Genomic DNA, 25,122 nt, shown 5'->3' with positions numbered 1-25,122 from the left:
TGAGTTTGATGTAAATACTTTAATGAAATACTAGATTCTTATATGTATTTTCAAGTTGGTACTAAACACAAAATGTTTCAATGCCTAATGCAAGCCAAGTCTTATTGTGAAGATTATTTACCAGAAGTCCCTATTTTATTCTGGTTGGCTTGACGCTCGGTACTGACAGAATTGCGCGTGTGTGGGTGTCACGCGAACGCGCACGCAGGAACTTCCTATCCCGGCGGGAGCGCGAGATATGACGTAAGTTGCTTGCCGCGCAGTGATGATGGCGGTGCGTGAACGCGCAGTAAAAGTAATGGCTGCTCTGGATCGGCGGGTGCCTAGCCTCGATGATTTCGTGGGTCAGAGCTGGAGTGCCTGGGCCGAGAGGGCGGCTGTGACAGCGGCGGATGGTAAGGGAGCACCTCCTCGTCAACGTCGGCCACTATGACGCCGATTCATCGACCTGTCGTGGTTTATTTTCGTGGAAACGGAGGGCAGCGCTAACCATGTTACCCAAACAAAGACCCTGCCGGGTCCTAGCGCTGGGTGGTTAACGTGTTGCTCTCTCTCCCAGGTCCTAGCGCATACGCTGTCTTCAGGGGGGGAAACAAGTGATAATTACGACTATTTCACCGTTGCAGTGTGTGCTTATACGGTTGTGGCCATGACATAAGCTGCCAGCGTTTGAGGGGTGCGTTTCATTGTAGTGAAACGGACCAGACAGTGGTGGCATCAGAGCGGAAGGAGGCTAGTGTGTGGATGGTTGGGCGAGCAACTTCTTGCCATGGAAAGCTAACTGTCTGGTAGCTAGCTAGCAAACAGGCTAGCCGTTGACAGCCAGGGGATGCAGTTAGCGTTAGCAGCATGCTAATCGTCCTACTAGCCTAGCAGCAGCAGGAGGATACAGACACCGGTGACGGAGGAGGAGTCAGATGCTGTTGCTACCATGTAAACGCTGGCCCAGCCTTTGATACCAGCCGACGTTACTCCGTGTTCTAATCGCTTCATTTGACATTCCCTTTGGTTCCTAGCATCGCCGCTTCACACCCAGAGACCTGCATACCTAAAGCCTACCTGTATCTGGGAAGAAAGCTCATTTTGTCACTTCTGCCCCCAAAAGTGCCCTGCCCCGCTCCTCCAAGTGTGTGTGCGCGCTCTGTCATTGTCTGGCATCTCTCCAAGTGCTACTCTGTCCTTAACTATCAAATCAACTCCTGCTCCCCAACCAATTAACACAGGTAGCCAGCCTAGTTACCATAGATGCAAGCTATGTCAAAAATGGTGATTGTTCTAGGTTGGTTCCCTCAGTAGCAACACAGACTGCTGACCTGCTATTCACAATCCTCGGGCTCAGTGGCCTGTCTATTTGCACAATTTGTGGCGTAAGTTTGGGCTTTGACTTGCTGACGAATCAGATATATATTCACCTGTGCTGCATCACCACAGGTGACCCGGCCCCCAACCCCCCAAGGTGTGTAGCTGTCCTCTTAATGAGTATGTATCTAATGTAACGTGTCATTGTTACAGGGCCCGATGTGGAAGACTGCAACAAGAATGGCAAGAAGGCTACTGAGGCCATGTCGCTCAGTAAGGAGGGTAAGTCTGCACAGCGCCTTCGAGTCTACAAGCTATTCTTGTTTTCTAGTCTGAAAACTAGAATGCATGTAGCGAAACCTAAAGCATGTGTGCTTGTGCTTATTGACGTGTGCAAGGTTCAAATAAACTGTAAGCTTGGTTTTCAAATACTGGCTTAGGAGATGCTCTGGCAGTGGCCATATTGCTTAGGTGCCCTCTCTGGCAACTAGTCTGGCTGTCTGCAGCAGCAGCAGCTGTCTGACAGACAGACAGACAGACACCCCCCTCTGTGTGCGCTTTGGCTTTTGTCTCTGTGTGTGTGTGCATGTCTGTAAGTAGAAGCTTGATATGTGTGTACCTTCCCACTCTGCTGCACTCACATCATACGGGAATAACAGTCAAAACTACTTGATGGACAAAAGGAATGACTTGAAAGTGTTTTCCACATTCATACTTTTTGGAGCTGCTGTGATTGACGTTCTCTGTAAGCTGGTTGCTCCCGATTAGCTTTTTAACACGAACATAGTGAGTGAGATACATTTGGCTGTTCATTTCTATTCTGCATCAGTGAGTGATACGTTTGAGTTGATGTTTTACATTAGGCTCTTTCACACCGGCCTTGAAAGCCGAAAAATGCACGGAAAATAGGACTCGCGCCTCCGATGTGAAAGTCGTGAACGCGCGTTGGTGGATAATTGTTTTACGCCTTTTGTCCCGGCACGATAGGTAGTAACAGCGCCGGGTTACCTGGCAACCCGCCTCCATTTGAAAGCGTCGTCGCAGCAAGCCGGAAAAGGTGCGAATAGTCAGCTCATTCATAAAAAAATTACAGGGGAAATCACCTCATGTATCAAGAAAGTGCACGAGTGAAAGTAAAAAAAAGTAGCCTATACAATCATGACTGCAGGGACGCCAGGAGGAATGCTCCGTGTGGTTAGGCTTCATGCTCAAAACGATGTTGACATTAATAGGTAAAATTAACGGATATAATAATAAGCTTCAGAGGGCTATAGCTGTCTGTGGCGAGTTGGTCTGAGGAGCAGATGCATGCGTTTTGATATTAAGGCGAGTCCGCCCACCATGCGAGTGGTGCTCGCCTTTCAATCCGGGAGCAGGGGATTTCACCTGAAAGTACACTGCAGCACGGGAATGTGGCCGTGCTGCTTGGCTCTGTGTGAAAGCAATTTCTGTGGCGAGGCTGCGGGCTTTGCGGGACTCCTAAACTGCTTTTTTGGCGCGATCTGTGTGTGAAAGAGCCTATTGAGTAAACCCAACTTTGCCATGACGTCGACCAAAAATCCAGCAAATAGTTGTCCTGCCATGGCATTTTCTAAAGTTCTGATAACACAATGAAAATAGTTTTATTTAAAATAGATTCTTCACACTTGACTGAACACGGTCCGTCGCCAAGCCCAGAGTTCCTAAATAGTATTTACGGTACATGTGAAAGCTGAGGTGAACAGTATTTTCTAGCAGTATTTACCATCTGACCATATCTTGAAGTAGGAATCTTGCATCTGCCATCTTTTCCCATATGACGTGAATGCAGAATTAGTCAAAGTGACATTGCCATGTCTCCCGATTTGAAACTGTGTGTGTGTGTGTGTGTGTGTGGTTTCTTTGCTTCCTCATATCACTGCTCCCTCTCCTCTCTCCACGCAGACATGTCTATCTTCGGCCACTACCCAGGCCACGATGACTTCTACCTGGTGGTGTGCAGCCACTGCGGCCAGGTGGTCAAGCCCCAGGCCTTCGAGAAGCACTGCGAGCGGAGGCACGGCCCTCTAGCCAAGCTGTACGCCCGACTGCGCTCGCCCACCCCGACCCCGCAGCCCCAACACACCCGACTGCGCTCGCCCACCACGACCCCCCAGCCCCAACAGAGGCTGCGTCACGGCCACTCCCCCTCCCACGGGACCAATGCTGCTGCCGCCGCCGCCGCCTCCTCCTGGGAGGGGCGGAGCCAAGGGGCCGGGCTGCCGCGGGTCGCCCCGCCCTCCCCTTCCACCCCGCCTCAGCACAGACACTCCAAGAGCTCCAAGGACGGAGTACGGTAAGAGGACAGAGCGGGGACAGGAAGGGCAAGGTTGTGACGGTCGGAAACGGGCGGTAGGGCAGAGGAGACGAGGGAAAGGGCTCGGGCTGTGTAGAAAGCAGAGGTCGGAGGTCAGACAGATGGTGTGATAAGGACGAAGAAGTTGTTGTGAAGGATGCTTGAGTCTCAAGGCCCGTTTTTGTTGACCTTAGGAATCAGGAGTGTTTGTTTGAAAGGTCAGAAGCCTCTGATTGTAAACACCTCTGTAGAGTTTCCCAAAAGTTCATAACAGACTAAAATGAAAGAGAGTTTGCATAACAGCATTATTTTTTAAGAATAGGTTAATCTGCAGGAATAAATGGACCAAATGTATCGTGCTTCTGTAGCACGATGTGATCGCTTGAGAGTGTGGCTGGTTTGACGAGGCGATCTGAACGTGAGCAAACAAAGATTAAATGTTGAGAACAAAATTGAACAGAAACAAAAATGGACAGAATACATCGAATGATCGAATATGACCTTTGTCCTACTGGCCACTGTACATTATCTGTGAGCATGAGCCAATCAAATGAAAGCAAAACAATGACTCTGTATCAAACAGACTGTTGATTTAGTTAGTGTGCAGTACCTGAAGCTATACACAAAAAGCATGGAAAGTGCCATTTATATAATGTATATTAATCATTTTGGACAGATTGTGTCATTTATCAGCCCTTAGCAGGTGAGCCATGAAGTTGATCTTGGATACTGACATCTTCCCCATTTGACTCTCCCTTCTACACCCATCATCCAGACCCTCCCCTCCACGGGCATCATCCAGACCCTCCCCTCCACGGGCATCAACCAGACCCTCCCCTCCACGGGCATCAACCAGACCCTCCCCTCCACGCCCATCATCCAGACTCTCCCCTCCACGGGGATCAACCAGACCCTCCCCTCCACGCCCATCATCCAGACCCTCCCCTCCACGGGCAGCATCCAGACTCTCCCCTCCACGGGGATCAACCAGACCCTCCCCTCCACGGGCAGCATCCAGACTCTCCCCTCCACGGGGATCAACCAGACCCTCCCCTCCACGGGGATCATCCAAACCCTCCCCTCCACGCCCAGCATCCAGATCCTCCCCTCCACGGGGATCAACCAGACCCTCCCCTCCACGCCCATCATCCAGACTCTCCCCTCCACGGGCAGCATCCAGACCCTCCCCTCCACGGGGATCATCCAGACCCTCCCCTCCACGCCCATCATCCAGATCCTCCCCTCCACGGGGATCAACCAGACCCTCCCCTCCACGGGCATCATCCAGACACTCCCCACTCGAGAAGTCGTCCCACAGCGGCCACTCGGAGCCATCTGTCTTCAAGCAGCCACCGCCCCTGGACCCTCCATTGAGCTCTCCGCCTCCATCCGTCAGAGACCCCCCTTGGCCCCACGGAGGCACCCCGCCTAGCAGGACCTCCCCCAGTGACAGGTCCCCCTCCCAGAGGAAGGACTCGCCTCTGGCCTCCGGTGGCCCGGGACACCGGACCCCTAGACCCTACATCAGAGTGGCCTCCAGTGAGTATAGATGGATAGATGGATTTGGGTGGACTGAGAAGGGGGAGGGGTCGAGGGGTGGATTTTACAAAGCATGTTGTCAACTAGTCACTCCCACTGATCACCTTTACCTGCTAAACAATCAAGCACAGAAGAATGGAAGAAATAAAGTATTTAGCAAGTGCTTTAACAGTCAAATAACATCAATCTCTATATATCAATCAAGTCAAACAAGATGTTGGAATGAGATAAAAGGATAATAAATAATAAAAACGCTATAATATCAACACACCAGATATGATGTCACTATCCCTTGTGCCATAATCCAAGGTGAGTAAATATCGTAGGATAAAATAGGTGATGTGAAAGAGGTGCTTTCTGTATCATTGGCACTAGACTTACAGATCCATTACATTAGATGGTTTTCTGCCCAAATTGATTGGACGACTGTAAAAACAACATTAACAAACCAGTAAGGAAGAACATGTTTAGAAGCTCTCCAATCTTAGCTATGGAAAGTCATGGAATTTTAATTTGAGATTGGAATCTGATCAAAAGGACACGTCACCTAATTAGAGCTGGGCTCGGGCTGAATTTTCCTTACCGAACCCGACCGAGCCCGTCACATTATTAGCCGAGCCCGGCCCGGCCCGACAGGTGTCAATTGATAATCTGTCCGAGCCCGGCCCGAACCCCCTCCCTGATTTTTTTTTCCCCCTCGGAGCGCAGCGAGCGCATAATTCAATGAGTCTGTCCAGCCTATAAACAGCCCTATATAATCCCAAACCAAAATCAGTCCTCGTAATTCAAAGCAGTCAATGATTAATACGTAATGTACAAAGCAAAGCACCAAACAGCCTAATTCGTGCGTGCCGTGCACTGCCCACACAGTCCCACATCGCTGAAAGAAGTACTGCACGGTGAGCCGACACGCAGCTGACTCCGGGCAGAGCAGCAGAGTGCATGTCTGGGCGTGTTTCATTCGATGCCTTCAGGTGCTTTCATTAACGTAGTAAATTAGCTCAGGAGCTGATGATAGATTTTATTTGAAGGCAAAAACAAGTGACTGATTACGTGACCGAGCCCGAACGCGACTTCAATGTTTCTGTCCGAACCCGGCCCGTAAGTCGGGCCGGGTTCGGGTTCCGAGTCCGACGGGCCGGGTAGCCCTGCTCTACACCTAATGTGTGTCTTGTGACAAAACATTCAGGAACTAGGGATGGGCATTTTGAATCAATTTCCATAATCGAAATTCAGGAAAATTAACGATCAATTATTTAATTACCGTATTTATTTATTATTTTACAAAATGCCTATGTGGGAAGCGCTATGAAGCGCTTTTCAATCCGCCTGGTAATGGTGCTCCGTGAGGGAAGCGCATAGTATAGCTGGCTCAATCACATTGATCAGGCGTTGAAAACCCTCAACGATATGTATAGGCAGCATATCTGTCTCGATGAGGTTGCAGACGGCCTGGTGATCTTTTCTGCATGCCGGCCGAGGACGAGGCGCCTTCCTCGTTAACCAGGCTCGGATGTACGCTGTTCAAGTGGTGAATCATTGGCGTCTTAGCCGTGTTGTACTTATACATCACAGTTCTTGCAATGAACAATGTCGTCTTTTAACTCGAAATGGTCCTAAACAAAACTTTGTTTCACTCGCTTAATTTCCTCGTCTGGCTGAGTGCTGACCATGTGCTGTTGCTGTTCTCACTGCAGCAAGCCCAGTGAGACCACGCCCATAGCCCCACCCAGAGGTGTTCTGTTCAGTTTTCTCTGTCTCATAGTCCCATTGCGCCCTCACCTGGTTGCGACCACGTAGTGAAATCCAATCTTATAGTTTCAGCACATTTAGGCCTATTTGAGTTGATTAAAAAAAAAATGATAAAAATTCCACATGATCGAATCAATTCCTTAACGATCAATTATCGATTTTCGATTATTGATGAACATCCCTATCAGGAACCCTTGCTGTTTAAGCACTGTCCTGTTAAGCAGTCCACTATCAAGAGCCAGAGTGATGCTCTGTCTGTTCCAATTAGGGTTGGCACGATGGACGATGGCATCGACCATCGTCGATGGGCCGACCCCCATCGACCTCTGACCCTTCTACATCGGACCATCGTGATTATCTGTTCGAATTAAAATTTGGCAGATTTAATAATAAAAAAGGCTAACTCCACTCAACCGTGACGCACGGGCGGCATTAAACAAGCGGCAAAGCGTACCTTATCCCCAGTTCAGAGAAGCGGTAAAGCGGAGAGGAAGAGAAGATAAGCAGAAGTCGGTTGTGTTGTGAAAATGCTAAGAAAGAAGAAACTTCACGTTCTTTCCTGTTTTCAACCCAATGTGAGTAATGTTACAAGTCTTCAACTGTGAATTCAACTCGCCTGTTTCCAGGAACTCTCTCCATTACATAGGCTGCCTGCTGCTGTGTTTCTAGCTCTCCTTAATGTAACCTAATGTTAGGTTCAAAACTGAGCCCACACAAATCTAACGTTAGCCGCCAGTCATTCTGTCACTTTTCTGCCAGCTAGTTAAATTAAACACACACACGTTGTTGGTCAGGATCTTTAACGTTTGATTGTTTTGCACCTTTCAATTTTGCTGGTAGTGATAGCCTACTGTTTGAATCGCCTGGCTCTGTGCTGTAGTAGTAGCAGCCTATCCGAGCCCGCTGGTGTTCAGTAGAAGAAGAATAAAACGGCAGAAGAAGAACAAGGGTAAGATTGACAGCAAGCCTGTTACTAGCCTGTTAGCCTGTTAACGTTATTGGATGCGAGTTTTGTTTACCATGATGATTACGTTCGGTCATATAATGGATTATTGGAACATGATAAGGAGTCATCCCCTCTTCCTCACCGCATCTTGCTTGTCATCCCACGCGATGCAAGTTGCTTGTTTACAAGTTAACAGCTTTGTCAGTGTTATGTAACGTTTAGCCGCTTCTTCTGTGGCGTTTAATTCAATTCAATGGCGTTCAAACAGCGTTTAGGTGCTTCTGGATTTGACGTATTCGTCGTACCGTGAAACGACGTACCGTGATGCCTGTACCGTGAACTCACGGGACAAATACATGTACCGTGACACCCCTAGTTACAACAGTGTGTGTGTTGTGTTGTGTTGAATGTGTTGCAACAGTGTGTGTGTTGTGTTGAATGTGTTGCATTGTCACTGAGATGCTGTCTGTCTGTCCATAGGGAGAGAGTGTGACCTTGACAAACACTGCGGCGTCCTCGACCCCGACAGGAAGAAAGTCTGCACGCGCCTCCTCACCTGCAACGTAAGCTCCAATCACCACCTTTCCCCTCTTCCCCAATCATTTTGCCAAATTCTCTCCTCTGCTCCCTCATTGGCTCCATCTTCTCCTCTGCTCCCTCATTGGTTCCATCTTCTCCTCTGCTCCCTCATTGGTTCCATCTTCTCCTCTGCTCCCTCATTGGTTCCATCTTCTCCTCTGCTCCCTCATTGGTTCCATCTTCTCCTCTGCTCCCTCATTGGCTCCATCTTCTCCTCTGCTCCCTCATTGGCTCCATCTTCTCCTCTGCTCCCTCATTGGTTCCATCTTCTCCTCTGCTTCCTCATTGGCTCCATCTTCTCCTCTGCTCCCTCATTGGTTCCATCTTCTCCTCTGCTTCCTCATAGAGAGCTCCAGGAACGAGTCCGGAAATCATCGATGCTAACAGCCCTGGTTCTTCACAGTTTTCGCCTATGGGAGTTTTGAATGGGTTTTTGGCGCGATGCTTCTAATAATCTCTCTGGGCAACGCTGGCTTAATCAAACGCGAACCAGTGTTTAGTAACATCATCTTCACACATGAAGACCACTTTTATGAGTTTTGAAGCTCAAGCTTTTATGTGCCGTTAAAAGGGTGGCTAGCTAGCAAACGGCTAAATGAGACTACAATGTCGACGCGGATATTATACGTCATCACGAGTGAACACGGAAATTCTTTCTCTCGCAATCAATGCGTGGACGCCTATGCGACACTGTGTGTAGTTCTGGATTAGCTTAGCACGAGCTTTTTACCTCTAGGGCTCGCAGTTACGCTTCAAAACTCATGAAAGTGGTCCTCATGTGTGAAGATTATCCCGCTGAACCTTGGTTCGCGTTTGATTAAACTTGCGTTGCCCACAGACATTATTTGAAGCATCGCGCCAAAAACCCATTCAAAAATCCCATAGACAGAAACAGTGAAGAACCAGGAAGTTCGGGACTTCCGCATTCAGCCTACAAAGATACGTCATCCCTGGAGCTCTCTATTGGCTCCATCTTCTCCTCTGCTTCCTCATTGGCTCCATCTTCTCCTCTGCTCCCTCATTGGCTCCATCTTCTCCTCTGCTTCCTCATTGGCTCCATCTTCTCCTCTGCTTCCTCATTGGCTCCATCTTCTCCTCTGCTTCCTCATTGGCTCCATCTTCTCCTCTTGCGGTTAGCGTGTGCGCTTTGTAAGCGGGAGATCGGTGGATCAAATCCCGCCTCCACGCCTGGGCGAGCCCCTAACATGGCTTACACTTTGTCTTCATTCAGTCAAAAGGTGTCCCCTGTGCCTTTAACCCAATGAATACACATCCCGTCAGAGTAGGAACTGAGGTTGTGAGATTCTGGTCTGTCGTTATGCCGACAACAGCAACAACTTGCTCCTATTTGAAAGCTTCCTCACAGATTCTTCATGAGGAACTATTTGTCACGGCAACCTCAACTCTGTGCCATCGTTATTTACCTTTACCGTGAAAAACCTCCCGGGCCCACCCACCCCTTTACTCACAACTCTGATCAACACACCAGACTGAGATGATGTATTTCCCTATATGTTTTTTTATATGATATATTTTTTATTTCATTAACAGAGCATGCAAACTTTGGCACAAGGGAAATTAATAATCCACAAAAAACATTTAGGCAAAATACCCAAAAGCAGATTGCCAACATTTTCTCCCCCCTTAGGGCCTGTGTCCACCTAGCTTCTTTTTCCGACGTTAAAAGCTGGGAGTGCGCTGGGGAACGCTGATCCCAGCGCACAATATACAAGGAAGCAGTCTGCAAGTAACGTTAGTTCAGCTTGATAGCTGACAGCTAGCAAGCTAACAACACAGGTAGGCTACGCTATTAAAAGCAGTAAGCACAACACTCACCAGAAATATTAAGTGTCTAGCCGATCTGCTCCCACAATTGAGCCGTTCTGTCTCTGTTGCGATAGTTTTTCCATATGATTAGTTACCAGAAAAGGAGCAGCCGACACCAGCGTCTTTCTGAAAAGTTAAAATATTTTCAGCTGGAAGCGCTGGGAGTCGGCGCACAAAAACGCCGAAAAAAGACGCTGGGCGCTCTGCACTTTCTCTACACGTCCGTGTGCGCTCGCATACGCTCTCCTCCCATTGGAAACAATTGAAAATAGACGCTGGACCTGAGGAAAAGACGCCAGGTGGACACAGGCCCTAACTCATCAGAAGTATTTGCAAACGCAACACATTTGTTGAGTCAAAAACAGAAGAAATCAATCCACCAGCGCATAAGTCCAAAATGCACCTCCTAAAGGAGTTATTTTAGTGCTGCGGGTCATCTTTGGTCCATGGATCAAGTTGAATATTGGTGAGAAAACCTTTCATCATCATACAGTAAAGTAAGAGCCAGTAAACCAGCACACTGACATCAGCACAGATTTCTCAACAAAAGGCTTTTTGGAGTCATGTGATGATGGAACAGCTTGAGTGGTTGCTGTTATATATGCTGATGAGTCACACCTGCCTCCACGCTTTCCTCCCTCCCTCCCGCTTCATCTTCACACAGCACTTGTGAAGCACTTGTGAATGTCAAGATGGTGTCTAATGGTTGTGGTGAATAGTGAAGCTGATGTATGTAGATGGTGTCTAATGGTTGTGGTGAATAGTGAAGCTGATGAATAGTGAAGCTGATGTATGTAGATTGGTGGTGTTACGCCACACCCACCTTTCACTTTACAGAAAGCCATTTTTATTCTGAAGCGTGGCACCAGGGGGTTCCCCAAATGTTAGTTGCCAGCCAGATGGGAGAAGTAGCCCGCTGACGTTTGTGAGCGCAAGATACATTAATAAGCAAACCTTCAAATATGTTGATATGAAAAAGACAGTACGTCACTGTCATGTCAGTGGCAGTTTCTTAAGATCTTATGGATAAACTTGACGCCTCTGCTGGAAAATTAACTGAAAATACTGGTGATGGTAGCTGTCATATTGGAAGTAGACGTTACTATGGTTACATATATTATTTCCAGCCATTGAGATCAGAGGAGTGGACTGACTCCTGTTAACCCGTACAGACACAGTCTGAGTCTAGTCATTTTGACTTCAGTCTGTTCCAGTGTGGACCACCAGACATGTGCAGTTGCTCTCATTCAAAACTGTTGTTGTCACTTGACTGGTAGTTAGAAAAGCAGACCGCCATACAGAGACGAGTAGACGGCTAAATAACCAGCAGCAGGCGCTTGCAGGACTTCCTGGGCGTGGTCCTTGGGCTGGATTAACACCCAAGTATTGAATAAATTAGCTACTCGAAGTCTATTGATTTTGAATGCACAGTTTATTCCAGGCACTTCTATGTAAGGGATAATGTATATTGAGGCGGTGATTACGGGGGAAATAATGACCGACAGGTGGATTGAGCCCGACGCGCAGCGGAGGGCTTAATCGTTCACCTGAAGGTCATTATTTCCCAGTAATCACCGCCTCAATATACATTATCCCGCTTAAACTAACTAAATCATTCAATAATCTGACAAAAATAATTATTCAAATAGATTTTTTAATAGCGTTTTCAACGACAAAGCGGTTTCATTCGTAATTGGCACCACAGCTGCAACTGGTTGGCCTAATTAGTAGTGTCTTGCTGACAAAAGGCTCTTATCAACTGATTAATCCAGGTGTGGCAGAGCAGCGGTCGGTTGTCGAGAAATAATGACCGGTGAATCTTGTTGATTGACCAATCAGAATCGAGTATTCAAGAGAGCCGTGTTCTAAATCAGAATAACGCGCAACGCGTCATTCTGGACGCAGAAGTGAACAGATTTTTTTTTCTGTATGGCACATCCATGGAGAATCACATGGAGAGCCTTAACGAGCTTTAATTACTCATACCAGCTGGCGGGGGGCGGAGTTTCTGCAGGCAGACAAATGGATATTTCTCAGTGTGGAAATCATATAGAGAAGGTAAACACTGTCCATCTGCTTATATTACCCAGATTATAATAATGATGCAAAGTGGGTTGAAAATTGGCAGGAAGGCCAATATCATTTTGAAAATGTTTTTACTATAGAAATAAGAAGACCTTTGGGGTAACTTGTGCATGGAGACGCAGAATGTTAACAGCAGAAACCCCTCAGAGTGTCAATGATGCTTTGTTTTTACACTGATCTTTGGTTGCATCTCAATGGATCGCTGGATCATTGAAGAACTCTGCTCATAGTTTGCACAAACTTTGCAGCAACACAAATACATGATCTTATCAGAATGGCTTTAAATAGGTGTTGCCTTCTTGAAGGTACAGCACAACACATGGGATTAAGGTCGTACATAGGAGAAAAGTGAAGCATCGTTGAAAGAGAAAATGGAAAAAGGGTGGTAGATATAGATCATTTTATTTCTGTGTCATGCACCATATTCATGGTGCCCAGCCCATCTGGGCTTACAAGACACAAATCATTCAAGTTCAACAATACAAACAAATTAGCAAACAAGCTACAAAATGCTCAAACATAAACCAGACAAGACAGTCATATATTCAGTTAAACAACTTCTCCATTCGGAGTTTCCAAGCTCTCCCAATAAACCTGGGCAAACTGAAGACTTCCTCTCTGAATAGCCATTCCAACTTAACATCACACCTCCTGACCAGAATAGTTCAGGTTTCTTATTAAATGGAGGCAATCTTGGTTCCTCGTATAGCGTACAATGGAACAAAAAATGAAATTCATCTTCCACAACACCTAGTTCACAGACGGTACAAAGTCTCTCCTCCTCAGCAATAGAATTGAACCTGCCAACCTCAATAGTCAGAGGGTGGGGGGACCCATTCTCAACTGGACACATAGAGTGCGTTTACATGCAGACAATAAACAGTTTATTAGCGGATTTCTGGAGTTACCTGATGGTCATGTAAACAGCATAAACCGATAAGCTTTATCCGTTTATGGCCGTTATCAGGTTATGAATAAACCGATAAACATACCTAGGTTTTTGGCCAATAACCTGTCTTTTGAGTGCATGTATACAGCGTATCAGGTTTCTTGTGGGTTTATACATCTGCGCATGTACAAGTTGCATGTAAAAAGTTGAATTACTGCCGCCTTCTGGAGAGAAATCCGACTACGGTAATTGACTGAATCATGTAAACCCGGGTTTTTCCTATTGTCGGATTATTAAAGTGCATGTAAACGCAGAAATCAGATTATTGCCATAAACTGATTACTCACAGTTATCAGTTTATTGGTGTGCATGTAAACACACTCATAGACATCTTCTGGATCTAACCAGGGGTAAAGTAACATAAGGTTGGTATTAAAAACCAGTATCAGAATGAACTTGTGATCATGCTCCTAGTCACTGATCAGTGTGGTTACAGTCTGTGAAAATGTCTCCCAGCACAGGAAGAGTCCTTATTTGGTCTGTGAAGAAGGAGGAAGTGAGTGTGAAAGGCCAGAGACAGGATGACCTGATTTACAGGAAATGACAGCAGAGACGTTTCCTTCTCTCCACTACCTACAGTGTGCCATGCCCCCCCCCCCCCCATGATGGCGAAGGCATGACCCGCCCTTGTCTGCCTCTGATTGGCCTAGCGTCAAACGTTGTTCATCCAATGACATTCGCTTGGCTATCCTGCATCTCTTTCTACAGTCTGTGGTCAGGCAGACAGCAGTTTCACTTGTTTTGAAAGTGTGCGTGAGATGGTGCTGTGTTTATGTTTTTATAGTCTGGTCTATGATTTAACACTGCCGCTACTCTGACAGTACACGTATGTGGCCTATAGACAAATATATATATTTTAAGATAAAAGATTCATGAGAATCGATCAAGGTGATATATAGATATATATAGATGTTAAAAGACATTTTATGAAAATGAATAGCAATTCAATTGCCCCCAGACCTCCAAAGTCGTCATCATCAGCAATTGCTCCTCCTCTGTCCCTTTGCTGCATGTTCTGCACCACATGTTGCACAAAATTAAACAAAATAAACAACTTCACTTCACTCACATTTTCACTGCATCTTGACATTGATTTGAGACGCTTTTAAATGCATTGAGTGCATTATTGTTGACTTGTGGTACGATATCTTAGTGTTGCACAATTAGCATTTCACTTCGCTGTCATTCATTTTGTAAAAGCAGTTCCAGCTGGAGTCTTCACCTGGTCCTGCCAGTCAGCTGTCATCACACTTTAGTGCTGTAGTGTGCAGGCAGGATGTGGCGAGCCACCTGATGGCGTTATGAACAAGCAACTCAAAGCTCTTGGTCTATGTAGTCCCTAAAATAGTCTCATACACTTAACACAATTATTGTTTTAAAGTTTGGTTTTTATTTATTGATACAAAAATCTTATCCTACAGTGCCATGACACCGGGCCACTTATTTAAGCAATTCATATATCTGGAGCTAGAAAAAGTTTTCTCGCCTGTAACAGGCCCAGGTTTAAAAAAAAATATGAGTTTTAAATGAAATGATGAGTAATTTCCTGTATCATTGTCCTTAGATCCACTCCATCCACCAGCGGAGGAAGGTGGTAGGCCGCAGTAAGACCTTTGACCAGCTGGTGGCAGAGCTGAAGACCAAGGTCCGGGAGAAAGGGCCCCAATCCCTGGAGGGAGGCAGTTCCGCCGGACGGTCCCCCAGCCCAGAAGCCCCCAGGGAGCCGGCTTCGGCCCCGCACTGCAGGAGACCCCTGGCCAACCTCCCGGCCTTCAGGTTAACAACTTATTCTAACCAATCATGGCAGACCAACAACTTACTCTAGCCAATCAGTAGAGACCAACAACTTATTCTAGCCAATCACTAGAGACCAACAACTTATTCTAGCCAATCACTAGAGACCAACAACTTATTCTAGCTAATCCACCCTTCCAAGAATACAATTCTGGGGGAAATATTGAATACATGTTTTTTTATGTAAATATGAAATATTCAGGCAGCAAATTTTTTTGTTTTCCAGTCGGTCTAGAGCCTCGTCGGAGAGCGCCCCAGAGGAGGAGAAACAGCTGCAGGATGAGGGCGCTCCCTCGCCCCTCGTCTGCGGACGGATCTCCAGTGATGAAAGCGAGGGAGAAGGACCCGAGGAGCCCGTCGAGTTCCCATCTTCTGTCTCCCATCCCAGACCGCTGGCGGTAAGACAACAGTTACACCGGTCATAGTTGCCACCTTCCTGAGTAGGTGTACCATACTCTTGATTTAAAGATGTAGGTGTACCATACTCTTGATTTAAAGATGTTTGGTGTACCATACTCTTGATTTAAAGATGTAGGTGTACCATACTCTTGATTTAAAGATGTTTGGTGTACCATACTCTTGATTTAAAGATGTTTGGTGTACCATACTCTTGATTTAAAGATGTAGGTGTACCATACTCTTGATTTAAAGATGTTTGGTGTACCATACTCTTGATTTAAAGATGTAGGTGTACCATACTCTTGATTTAAAGATGTAGGTGTACCATACTCTTGATTTAAAGATGTAGGTGTACCATACTCTTGATTTAAAGATGTATGTGTACCATACTCTTGATTTAAAGATGTAGGTGTACCATACTCTTGATTTAAAGATGTAGGTGTACCATACTCTTGATTTAAAGATGTAGGTGTACCATACTCTTGATTTAAAGATGTAGGTGTACCATACTCTTGATTTAAAGATGTAGGTGTACCATACTCTTGATTTAAAGATGTAGGTGTACCATACTCTTGATTTAAAGATGTTTGGTGTACCATACTCTTGATTTAAAGATGTTTGGTGTACCATCCTCTTGATTTAAAGATGTTTGGTGTACCATACTCTTGATTTAAAGATGTTTGGTGTACCATACTCTTGATTTAAAGATGTATGTGTACCATACTCTTGATTTAAAGATGTAGGTGTACCATACTCTTGATTTAAAGATGTAGGTGTACCATACTCTTGATTTAAAGATGTTTGGTGTACCATACTCTTGATTTAAAGATGTAGGTGTACCATACTCTTGATTTAAAGATGTAGGTGTACCATACTCTTGATTTAAAGATGTAGGTGTACCATACTCTTGATTTAAAGATGTAGGTGTACCATACTCTTGATTTTTAAAGATGTAGGTGTACCATACTCTTGATTTAAAGATGTTTGGTGTACCATACTCTTGATTTAAAGATGTAGGTGTACCATACTCTTGATTTAAAGATGTAGGTGTACCATACTCTTGATTTAAAGATGTAGGTGTACTAGGGATGCACCGATATGAAAATTTTGGCCGATGCCGATAACCGATATTAACATTGCTGTTATGGCCGATAACCGATATTTACCGATGTCGATATGATCTGTATAAAACCACATTTTTATGATCATCACATTTTGTACATACTGAAAAACACATGTTAACACTGAATTTGAAAAAGTTATGCATTTCTTTATTTGCAAAGCCTTTGGAAAAGCCCATAAATCATAGATTTACTGCATTATTTCATATCAATGTGAAGAATTTGGCTGATAATGATAACCGATATTAACATTGCAACATCTGACCGATACCGATATGACCGATATGTTAAAAAATGACTAACATCGGCCGATACCGATATGATTGCCGATATATCGTGCATCCCTAAGGTGTACCATACTCTTGATTTAAAGATGTAGGTGTACCATACTCTTGATTTAAAGATGTAGGTGTACCATACTCTTGATTTAAAGATGTAGGTGTACCATACTCTTGATTTAAAGATGTAGGTGTACCATACTCTTGATTTAAAGATGTTTGGTGTACCATACTCTTGATTTAAAGATGTTTGGTGTACCATACTCTTGATTTAAAGATGTTTGGTGTACCATACTCTTGATTTAAAGATGTTTGGTGTACCATACTCTTGATTTAAAGATGTTTGGTGTGAACGTCATTATGTGTTAGTTTGCCATCGGTTCACTCTTCTAATCTCATTTGACTCCTTTTTGTTTTTGAAATAATTGTTTCTATGGTATTTCCTCTGTTTCAGCAATGCGGGGCTACCACTGGTTAAAAACATGAATTTAAAACATTCAAATGTATCTCAATTCATTCCAAATCCAGCACTAACCACCATTGGTACAGATAACCAGGGGACATTATTTTCTGTAAGAGATCAGTGACTGGTGTTATTTCGGTCCAGGTGTGTTCCTTTGGCAGCCGTGCGTTGGGTCATGGCGTCTACACGTTTGACAGGAGGCTTCACCATCTGAGGTCGGCTCTCAGCAGCATGCTGGAGCAGCACATCAGCGCCCATCTCTGGAAGTAAGAAACTACAGCTCAAACGCCATTTCAGCTCAAACGCCAGAACAGAACAGATTGGCATCTCGAGTTAAAACTGAATAAAAAATAAATAAAAAATCAGCTAATACTGAACTGATTATATGCTCATGGTGATACACAGATTAAGTGTGATCGGTGATTACGCCAGTTGACATTTTTTACCCAGACTTTCATTCATTATATGGATCAGAAGTTCACTGTCAATGCCAACTGGTTGGCGCTCAATCAATCATCGGTGCACCCCTTAACTGATAAATTGCATAAGGTTACACCTGTATCTCCACCAACGTCCAAGTCAGGTTTGTGTAGATGCTCAGCCTAAGTAGATGACATGAGGGAGAGTTGCATCAGATCCTGTGTGTTGGGAACATGAGCAGATAGACTGCAGTGAAACCCACGGCTTCGTCACTAACGGATGACGCAGATGGCCTCCGCCTTCTGTCTGCCAGAACGGAGGAGGAGGGGGAAGAGTTGCTAGTTGGAAGTAGACTGAAGTGAGGGGAGTGGTTTCCTTACAATGATGGATGTCTGTTGATAATGATAACAGGACAACCAGAACAAGATCAGCCTGGAGTTATCTGCCAATATGAATGGTTCTCACAGCTCTCTTAGGCCACTGGTTCTGTCAGCCATGGAGTTTACACACAGCTACTTCTGAATGAGCCAACATGATGGAATACAGACCAGGTAGCAGGTATCCCTGAATTAGGGTTAGATGGATATATAGTAGGGGTGTCACGATACACACAGTTCACGATACGATACGTATCACGATACTGGGTTCACGATAACGATACGATACGATTTTAACAATATTTTTTTAAACTTGAATAATGACAATATATGACTGGAAAAGTAGTATTTTATTTGAAATGCACAAATACAAAACATGCTGTTTTGGGAAATTGTTATTACAATAACAACTAGAAAAAACATGAGATTGGAGATAAGGCTTATCTTGAAATAGAATGAGTTACTGTACACCGTCACTTAGATTTACTTTGAACTAAAAGGTTTCTCAGCAGTATAAATTCTCATTATGCATCTTCAGTTTTTCTTCAAACTCAAACAACAAGACTTTTCTTAATCTATTTTTTATGCATCTTCAGTTTTTCCTGTCAAGTAAACAGTTTTGCCAGAAACTCAATTGAATGGTTTCTCTCCTGTATAACTTCTCATGTGTCTCTTCAGAGACTTGTTCAACTGAACTACTTTCCACACATTGAACTTCAACAAACAAAGACGTTTCTTAGTCTATTTTTTGAAAAAAAAAAAAAAAAAAAAAAAAATTGCGATATGAGATTTCATCTCAACGATACATATCGTGACGTTTTACTATCGCGAAATTTCGTGGGACGATATATTGTGACACCCCTAATATATAGATTTGCTCATTTTGGCCTTTTACTAAAAAGAATATCTGTAGGTTTGGGAGATAAATCAACTTTATCAATTCATTTGAATTTATGGTTTAGGACAGGGGTGGGCAACTATTTTTCATGGGGGGGCCACATGAGAAACCCAGATTGTTGCCGGGGGCCGAACAAATATTGTCATGCCGTAACCCATGGATGGGCAACTTTGATGATAGAGAGGGCCACAAAAAATGTCCTCGCTACTAGGCCTGCACGATATGAGGAAAATCTGCGATGTGCGATAACATTGTTCAATATAGCGATGACGATACGACTTACGATAAATAAACAAATATTAAAGTATGCATATTAGCTATACAGTTCCTATGTCTTTCCGCTTTAATAATGCGAACATAGACCCCAAACATAGCCTATGCCCACTGAATAAAGAAATGAAATACACACTGACTAGCTGAAACTACACACAGCGTGTTTGGGCTTTGGCAGAGGGGCGGAGCGCACTGTTGCAAGGGAATGGTGTACGCTGGATTTACAACACACGACAAAATGATCAGATGCTGAGTGGGAATGCATGACGCATGTAAATAAAACCACTTTTGTTATTCATTGCGTTGCAGGCAGTCTTTGCGATGTGTTTATTGCGCATGTTCATATTGCGATGACGATGAAAATACGATTAATTGTGCAGCCGTACTCGCTACCAGGTTTTGCTGCGGGCCGAACGGTGCCAGCGTGAAACATTTGGGGCATTTGAAGGCAGGTTTAGAGGAATAACTCATTTTAAATGAACAGTTGTGATGTCATTATTCAGTCTTAACCACCAATATTTGATCCTTTTCTCACTCACTCCTATGTCACCACCTGCTCTCCCTGCAGGGCTTGAAATTAACTTTTTTGACCACCTGCCAATATGGCTGCTAGAAGTTACCAGCCAATTAGAATTTCCACTAGCCAAAATGTTTTTCTAGAAATAAACCAGAATATGAGTGGGTTAATTTAAGCATAAGGATCAGTAAGTGGCCCGGGATTCTCAAAGCTTGTGTTGAGGGTCACATGAACAAAAATGCACTCTTGAAGCTAAATAAATCCAAAACCAATGAGTTAATTATTTAAATTTCTACTTCAATGTAGCCTTTTAGTCATGAAGATTATTGAAAGATATTCCATATTCCAGACTGAAATGCTATAACAGAAGTGGAGTATTGGCCAGAATGACATGAACATTTGGACACTTATTCAGCGCGTACCTTGCATGTTGCGTTCAGGTGCACTGTAAAAAAAAAAAAAAAAGTGGCGCCCGAGGGCCGCATTTTGCCCATGTGTGGTTTAGGATGTGTAAAAAGGAAAATGTACGTGATGTATGGCAAACAAACACTTTTTCTAACCCATATGTCTAATATATATATTTGTGTGTGTGTGTGTTTTGGTCAATGCAGGAAAATACCTCAAGCCACAGATCTTCAATCTGCGAGTCCCTCAGCCAAGACCGTCACCTCCTCCTCTCCCTGCTCCACAGCCTCCTCCTCATCATCTTCATTGCATTCTAAGGTCCGCACAGGAAGTCACCTCAGCTCCTCCCTCAGAACTTCCTCCTCTCCCTCCAGTCGTGGGCCAGGAGGCAGACCAGGGGCGGCCGGCCAGTCGGAGAACTCTGGGAGCGGTGGAGGCGGTGGTGCTGCTCACCCGGTGTCTGCGGTGAAGCCGGTGGCGGTGCGTCAGGGGGGTCCCGGGCGGCCGCGGAACCCGGTCGGACGCCCCAGCAAGCAAATGCTGAAGCTGCGGGAGGAGGCGGCCGCCGCAGCTGCCCTCCGCAAGCGCAAAGCCCCGTCCCAGGAGGGCGAGCACTCGGGCCCCGACAGGAACTGCATCATCCTCCAGGACCGGGGCCGCCCGCCCTCCTCCTCCTCCTCCTCCTCCTCCACTAAGGCCGCCGCCCCCTCCCCCCTCCCTCACGGACAGACCAACGGCACGCTCTCCCCCGGGGGCAAGGCCCGCCCCCAGCCCTCTCCCTCGGAATCCCATTCGCCAGCCGCCACGGCGGTCTGGACCTACAGACGGACGCACCCGGCTCCTCCTCTGGGCCGCTCGTCGCCCCCCGACCCCTCCTCCACAAACTCCCACGGCCGGGGGCTCGGGGGGGACTCAGGACTGCAGGGGCGGGGCAGTGGGAGGGGCTTCGAGCACCGGGGGCTGGTGAAGAAACGCAAGGGGGGAAACGAGGAGCACTCGCCCCCCTCCAAGCCCTCGGCGCACCGCCTGCCCGCCTCCTCGTCCTCCTCTCCGTCTCCACGCTCCAACTTCTACACCTGGAAGGACAGTAAAGGAGGCGGAGCGCTGGCCGGGGGGGCGGAGAAGAAACTGGCCACACAGAAGGTGAGTCTGGAGAAGCAGAGGAAACCGCAGCTCAAGATTCAGCTGCAAAGTCAGTGACTACGTTTACATGGACTGCAATAATCTGACTATTGATCATAAATAAGATTATTATATTATTTATATACAGTATATACTATATATATATATGTATTTGGATTAAGGTGTTTACATGAAGAATATTCCATTCATATTCCTGTTTACATGCTACAGAGCTTAGTCTGATTTAATGACTGAAGACACGCCCACATGACGTCCCTACGTCAGTTTCCCTCCTGAATTGAACCTGAAAGCCTTCCTGTCATGTTTCTACCATGTTAGAGTAGGGCTGGGCGATATGACCAAAATCTCATATCCCGATATAAGTCATTTCATATCCCGATACCGATATATATCACGATATAGCATATTTTCTGTAAATTCTATTTATAGTTTATATAAAATGACCACATGGCCATTTATTTATGTAGCAGTTGAACCAGTTAAAATGTTGTCAAACCTCACAAAGGATACATGCATTCAGAATACAGATAAGCATGGCTATTCTTTACAACACAAATAATAATAATTAGTTGCAGGGCAGTAGAATGAAACACAAACTTAACCACACCACCAGTTCGATTTTCAAAGAGGACACTAGCATAGTATTGATGTGTTTGATTTAAGCACTAATCTGGATTAATATCTAAAAGCGGCCACTAGGCGGGAGTGTTTCTTTAGTCAACGTCGAAATACCTACCCAGTTCAGTAGAAGAAGAATAAAACGGTAGAAGAAGAAGAACAACGTTAACTAACACAACTCACACAGGGAAAGCTAAAAGCTAAAGCTAACGATAGACGTTTTGTTGTCAGCCCTCAAGGGATTTCCTTGGGATGATGAGAGGAGATGTTTTGCCAGGTTTAACGTTAGGACACACGCAAATATGGATCAAACGCGGACTTAACACAGCGCAAATGCCTGGGTAGACTAGGCGGACGGAATGGAGGTAACATCTCCCTGCTCTTTAGCCTACTCACGGCTGATTTGTGCCACTTATAAAGGGACGCAACGGGCTTGTTGACACAGTCTGGTGCGTGTGTGGACTGTGGACGTGAGTAAAAAAGAAAGCACAGCGTCAATGACGGACAATATTGCCGTAAAGAGTGTGATTTGCAACACAACGATATAAACGATAGAGCATCATATCATACGAAATACATTTTCTATCGTCCAGACGAAATATATCGTCATATCGCCCAGCCCTATGTTAGAGATGTGTTGGAACTTCTTTTTACTGCTGGCAGCCATCTTTACCGCTGGCAGCCATCTTTTCTTCTGTCAACAAGTTGCACACCAACACTTGCTGGAAGCTCGAGCATGTGTCTTTGAACAGTTTGACTGCCGTACATAGTGCGATTAAGCGGTTTACATGTCTACAATGTACCTCAATAACGCGACTAAGATCGGAATACTCCACATCTTAATTCAAATATTGCTCACTCCAACTATAACCTTATTCCGGTGAAGGTAATCAGAAAATGCTGTTTACATGGCAGTGTCTTCAGAGTATTGTCTTAATGGGTTTAATATTGTAATATTGCAGTGAATGTAAATGTAGTCACTGATGGGAAAGAACAATCTGGTTATTAAAGCTACAGTATGCAACTTTTCTTCTTGAGACAGGAAGTCTCGTTAGTCCCACCCTCTTCCCCCTCAATTGGTCAAGTTCCCTCCCCCAACGCTGTCAACCATCTTCAGCCATCTACTTGAAAGCAGTGTCTTGTAGCCGAGGCAAATGTAAAGACTCCATAGGTCCTGAAAAGTACAAGTCTACCTTCAGGAGACGGCGAATGCGGCCTAAATGCAGCCGATCTGCAATCAGAAACATTGATGTTTGCCATGAACGTTTTTAGCTTGGCTGTTCATGCCCACAGCACATGGTTCTACACCCCAAAGCAATCATTGAAAAGCCAATTTAAAACACACATGGTCACAGACGGACTGAAATTGTAGAATATATCCTATTTATTTCATGTTATTTTAATGTGAAAAAGGTTGCATATTGTAGGTTTAATATTACTGGTTGTGTCAAACGTCTGGAATGATTTGGGATTTTCACAGAATAAACCTCAGAAAGCAAAATGTAGACTGGAGGATGCACTCCTGGGATCTGGCCTAGCCAGCAGGAAATGCTGTGACCCAGCCATCTGATTCCAGACTTTTCTGACACCCGATTAAAAGTTCTATTTATCTCAGAATTTAAGTGATTCTACAAACCAGTTGGTCAGATTAAAGTGAATCTCAAATTCTTCTCTCCCTTCTGCAGCCAAAACTGCACCATTAAGTGTGCCTGCCTTACAAGCCACTATGAGGGAGCCAGCTCTGCTCAGTCTGTGAGACTGACAACAGGACTCTGTGTACGTTTGCGTGCGTGCGTGCGTGTGTGTGTGTGCGTGTGTGTGCGTGTGCGTGTGTGTGTGCGTGCGTGCCTCTCGTACAGTATGGATTTGGCTGATTGGTGTGTGTCTGAATCAGACCTAGGTGTGTGTATGTGGATCGGTGTGTGTCTGAATCAGACCTAGGTGTGTGTATGTGGATCGGTGTGTGTCTGAATCAGACCTAGGTGTGTGTATGTGGATCGGTGTGTGTCTGAATCAGACCTAGGTGTGTATGTGGATCGGTGTGTGTCTGAATCAGACCTAGGTGTGTGTATGTGGATCTGTGTGTGTCTGAATGTCTGAGGGAGACACGGTGGAGCCGGGCGTGCGGTGAGTTTCAGTGTATGGAGAAATAGAATATACCTCAAGACCATCCGGTTATGCTGCTAAATAAAATATGTTTATAAAAAAAATTGATTAAAAATGTCATTTACACTTTGGATGCTGTGACTTGTTTTTCAAGGTATTCAATGGGTTTTAGCGTATTTGTATTTCATTCATTGAAAATCATTTGAATTACTATTACTGCAGAGATGGTATTTGAACTTTAGCTTGTCGTTGCTGATATCAGACTCATTGATTCATATCGTTCATTAATTTTCATCAACAGTATTGTTACTATTCAACATTAGGGCTATGAATCTTCACTGGCCTCACGATTCGATTACGATTCAGAGGGCTACGATTCGATTACGATTATCGATGCATCTTAAATTGATGCATCACTTTTTTCCGCAATACATGATTTATTTTTTCTCACTTTCTTTTTTCTCACTGTGTGGCTACTTTTAAAATAAAAGTGCATTTAGAATTGCATTGTATTATGATCCATAATTAAAATAAACAACTGCATGTACTTCCATTATATTTTATTTTATTATTTAAAATAATAATAATAATCGATTTTTGACATTTGTGAATCGATGCAGAATCGTGCACGTCCGCATCGCGATACATCTTATAATCGATTATTTTTGACACCCCTATTCAACATCGAAAGCAGCCAAAAGCTTGTGAAAATAAGAAGTACATTTTAGAATATTACACAAAGCATTTCCCTTTGAACTCAACAGCTCATATTGGCAGGCAGGGTGAATGACCTATCTGGGTCAGTAAAGGTGTGACAGTGTTGTGCAGTCTGTTGGAAAACGGTATATATATATCTTGTAGGAGCCAAAACAGCATTTATGTTTTTTTTGTTTAAAAATACTAATTATAATTTCAACACTTCCCATATTTTTGTTCTAGTTCTAATTCATTGATTTGTTTGTCAGTTTGGCCACTGATTGACAGCTTGGCCACACCCATAGTAATTGGGGTGTGGTGTCA

The 25,122-nt window shown here is 44.8% G+C and overlaps 1 protein-coding gene across 1 annotated transcript; it reads left to right on the top strand.

Annotated features, from left to right (window-relative positions):
* Nucleotides 1–262: 262 nt before the first annotated feature.
* On the top strand, nt 263–24,110 carry atxn7l2a (ataxin 7-like 2a). Its single transcript, XM_083660775.1, has 10 exons — nt 263–395; nt 1,513–1,581; nt 3,223–3,613; nt 4,902–5,152; nt 8,331–8,413; nt 14,855–15,066; nt 15,311–15,482; nt 17,490–17,611; nt 20,442–21,378; nt 23,682–24,110. Exons 1-10 carry the CDS (start codon nt 266–268, stop codon nt 23,697–23,699), a joined length of 2,385 nt encoding a protein of 794 aa, XP_083516901.1. The 5' UTR covers nt 263–265; the 3' UTR covers nt 23,700–24,110.
* Nucleotides 24,111–25,122: the final 1,012 nt, after the last annotated feature.

This window comes from Poromitra crassiceps (assembly GCF_964638095.1).
Source record: "Poromitra crassiceps genome assembly, chromosome: 25".
Classification (NCBI taxonomy): Eukaryota; Metazoa; Chordata; class Actinopteri; order Beryciformes; family Melamphaidae; genus Poromitra; species Poromitra crassiceps.
The sequence above is the reverse complement of the archived record's forward strand: the minus strand, read 5'-3'. Positions and strand labels throughout refer to the sequence as shown.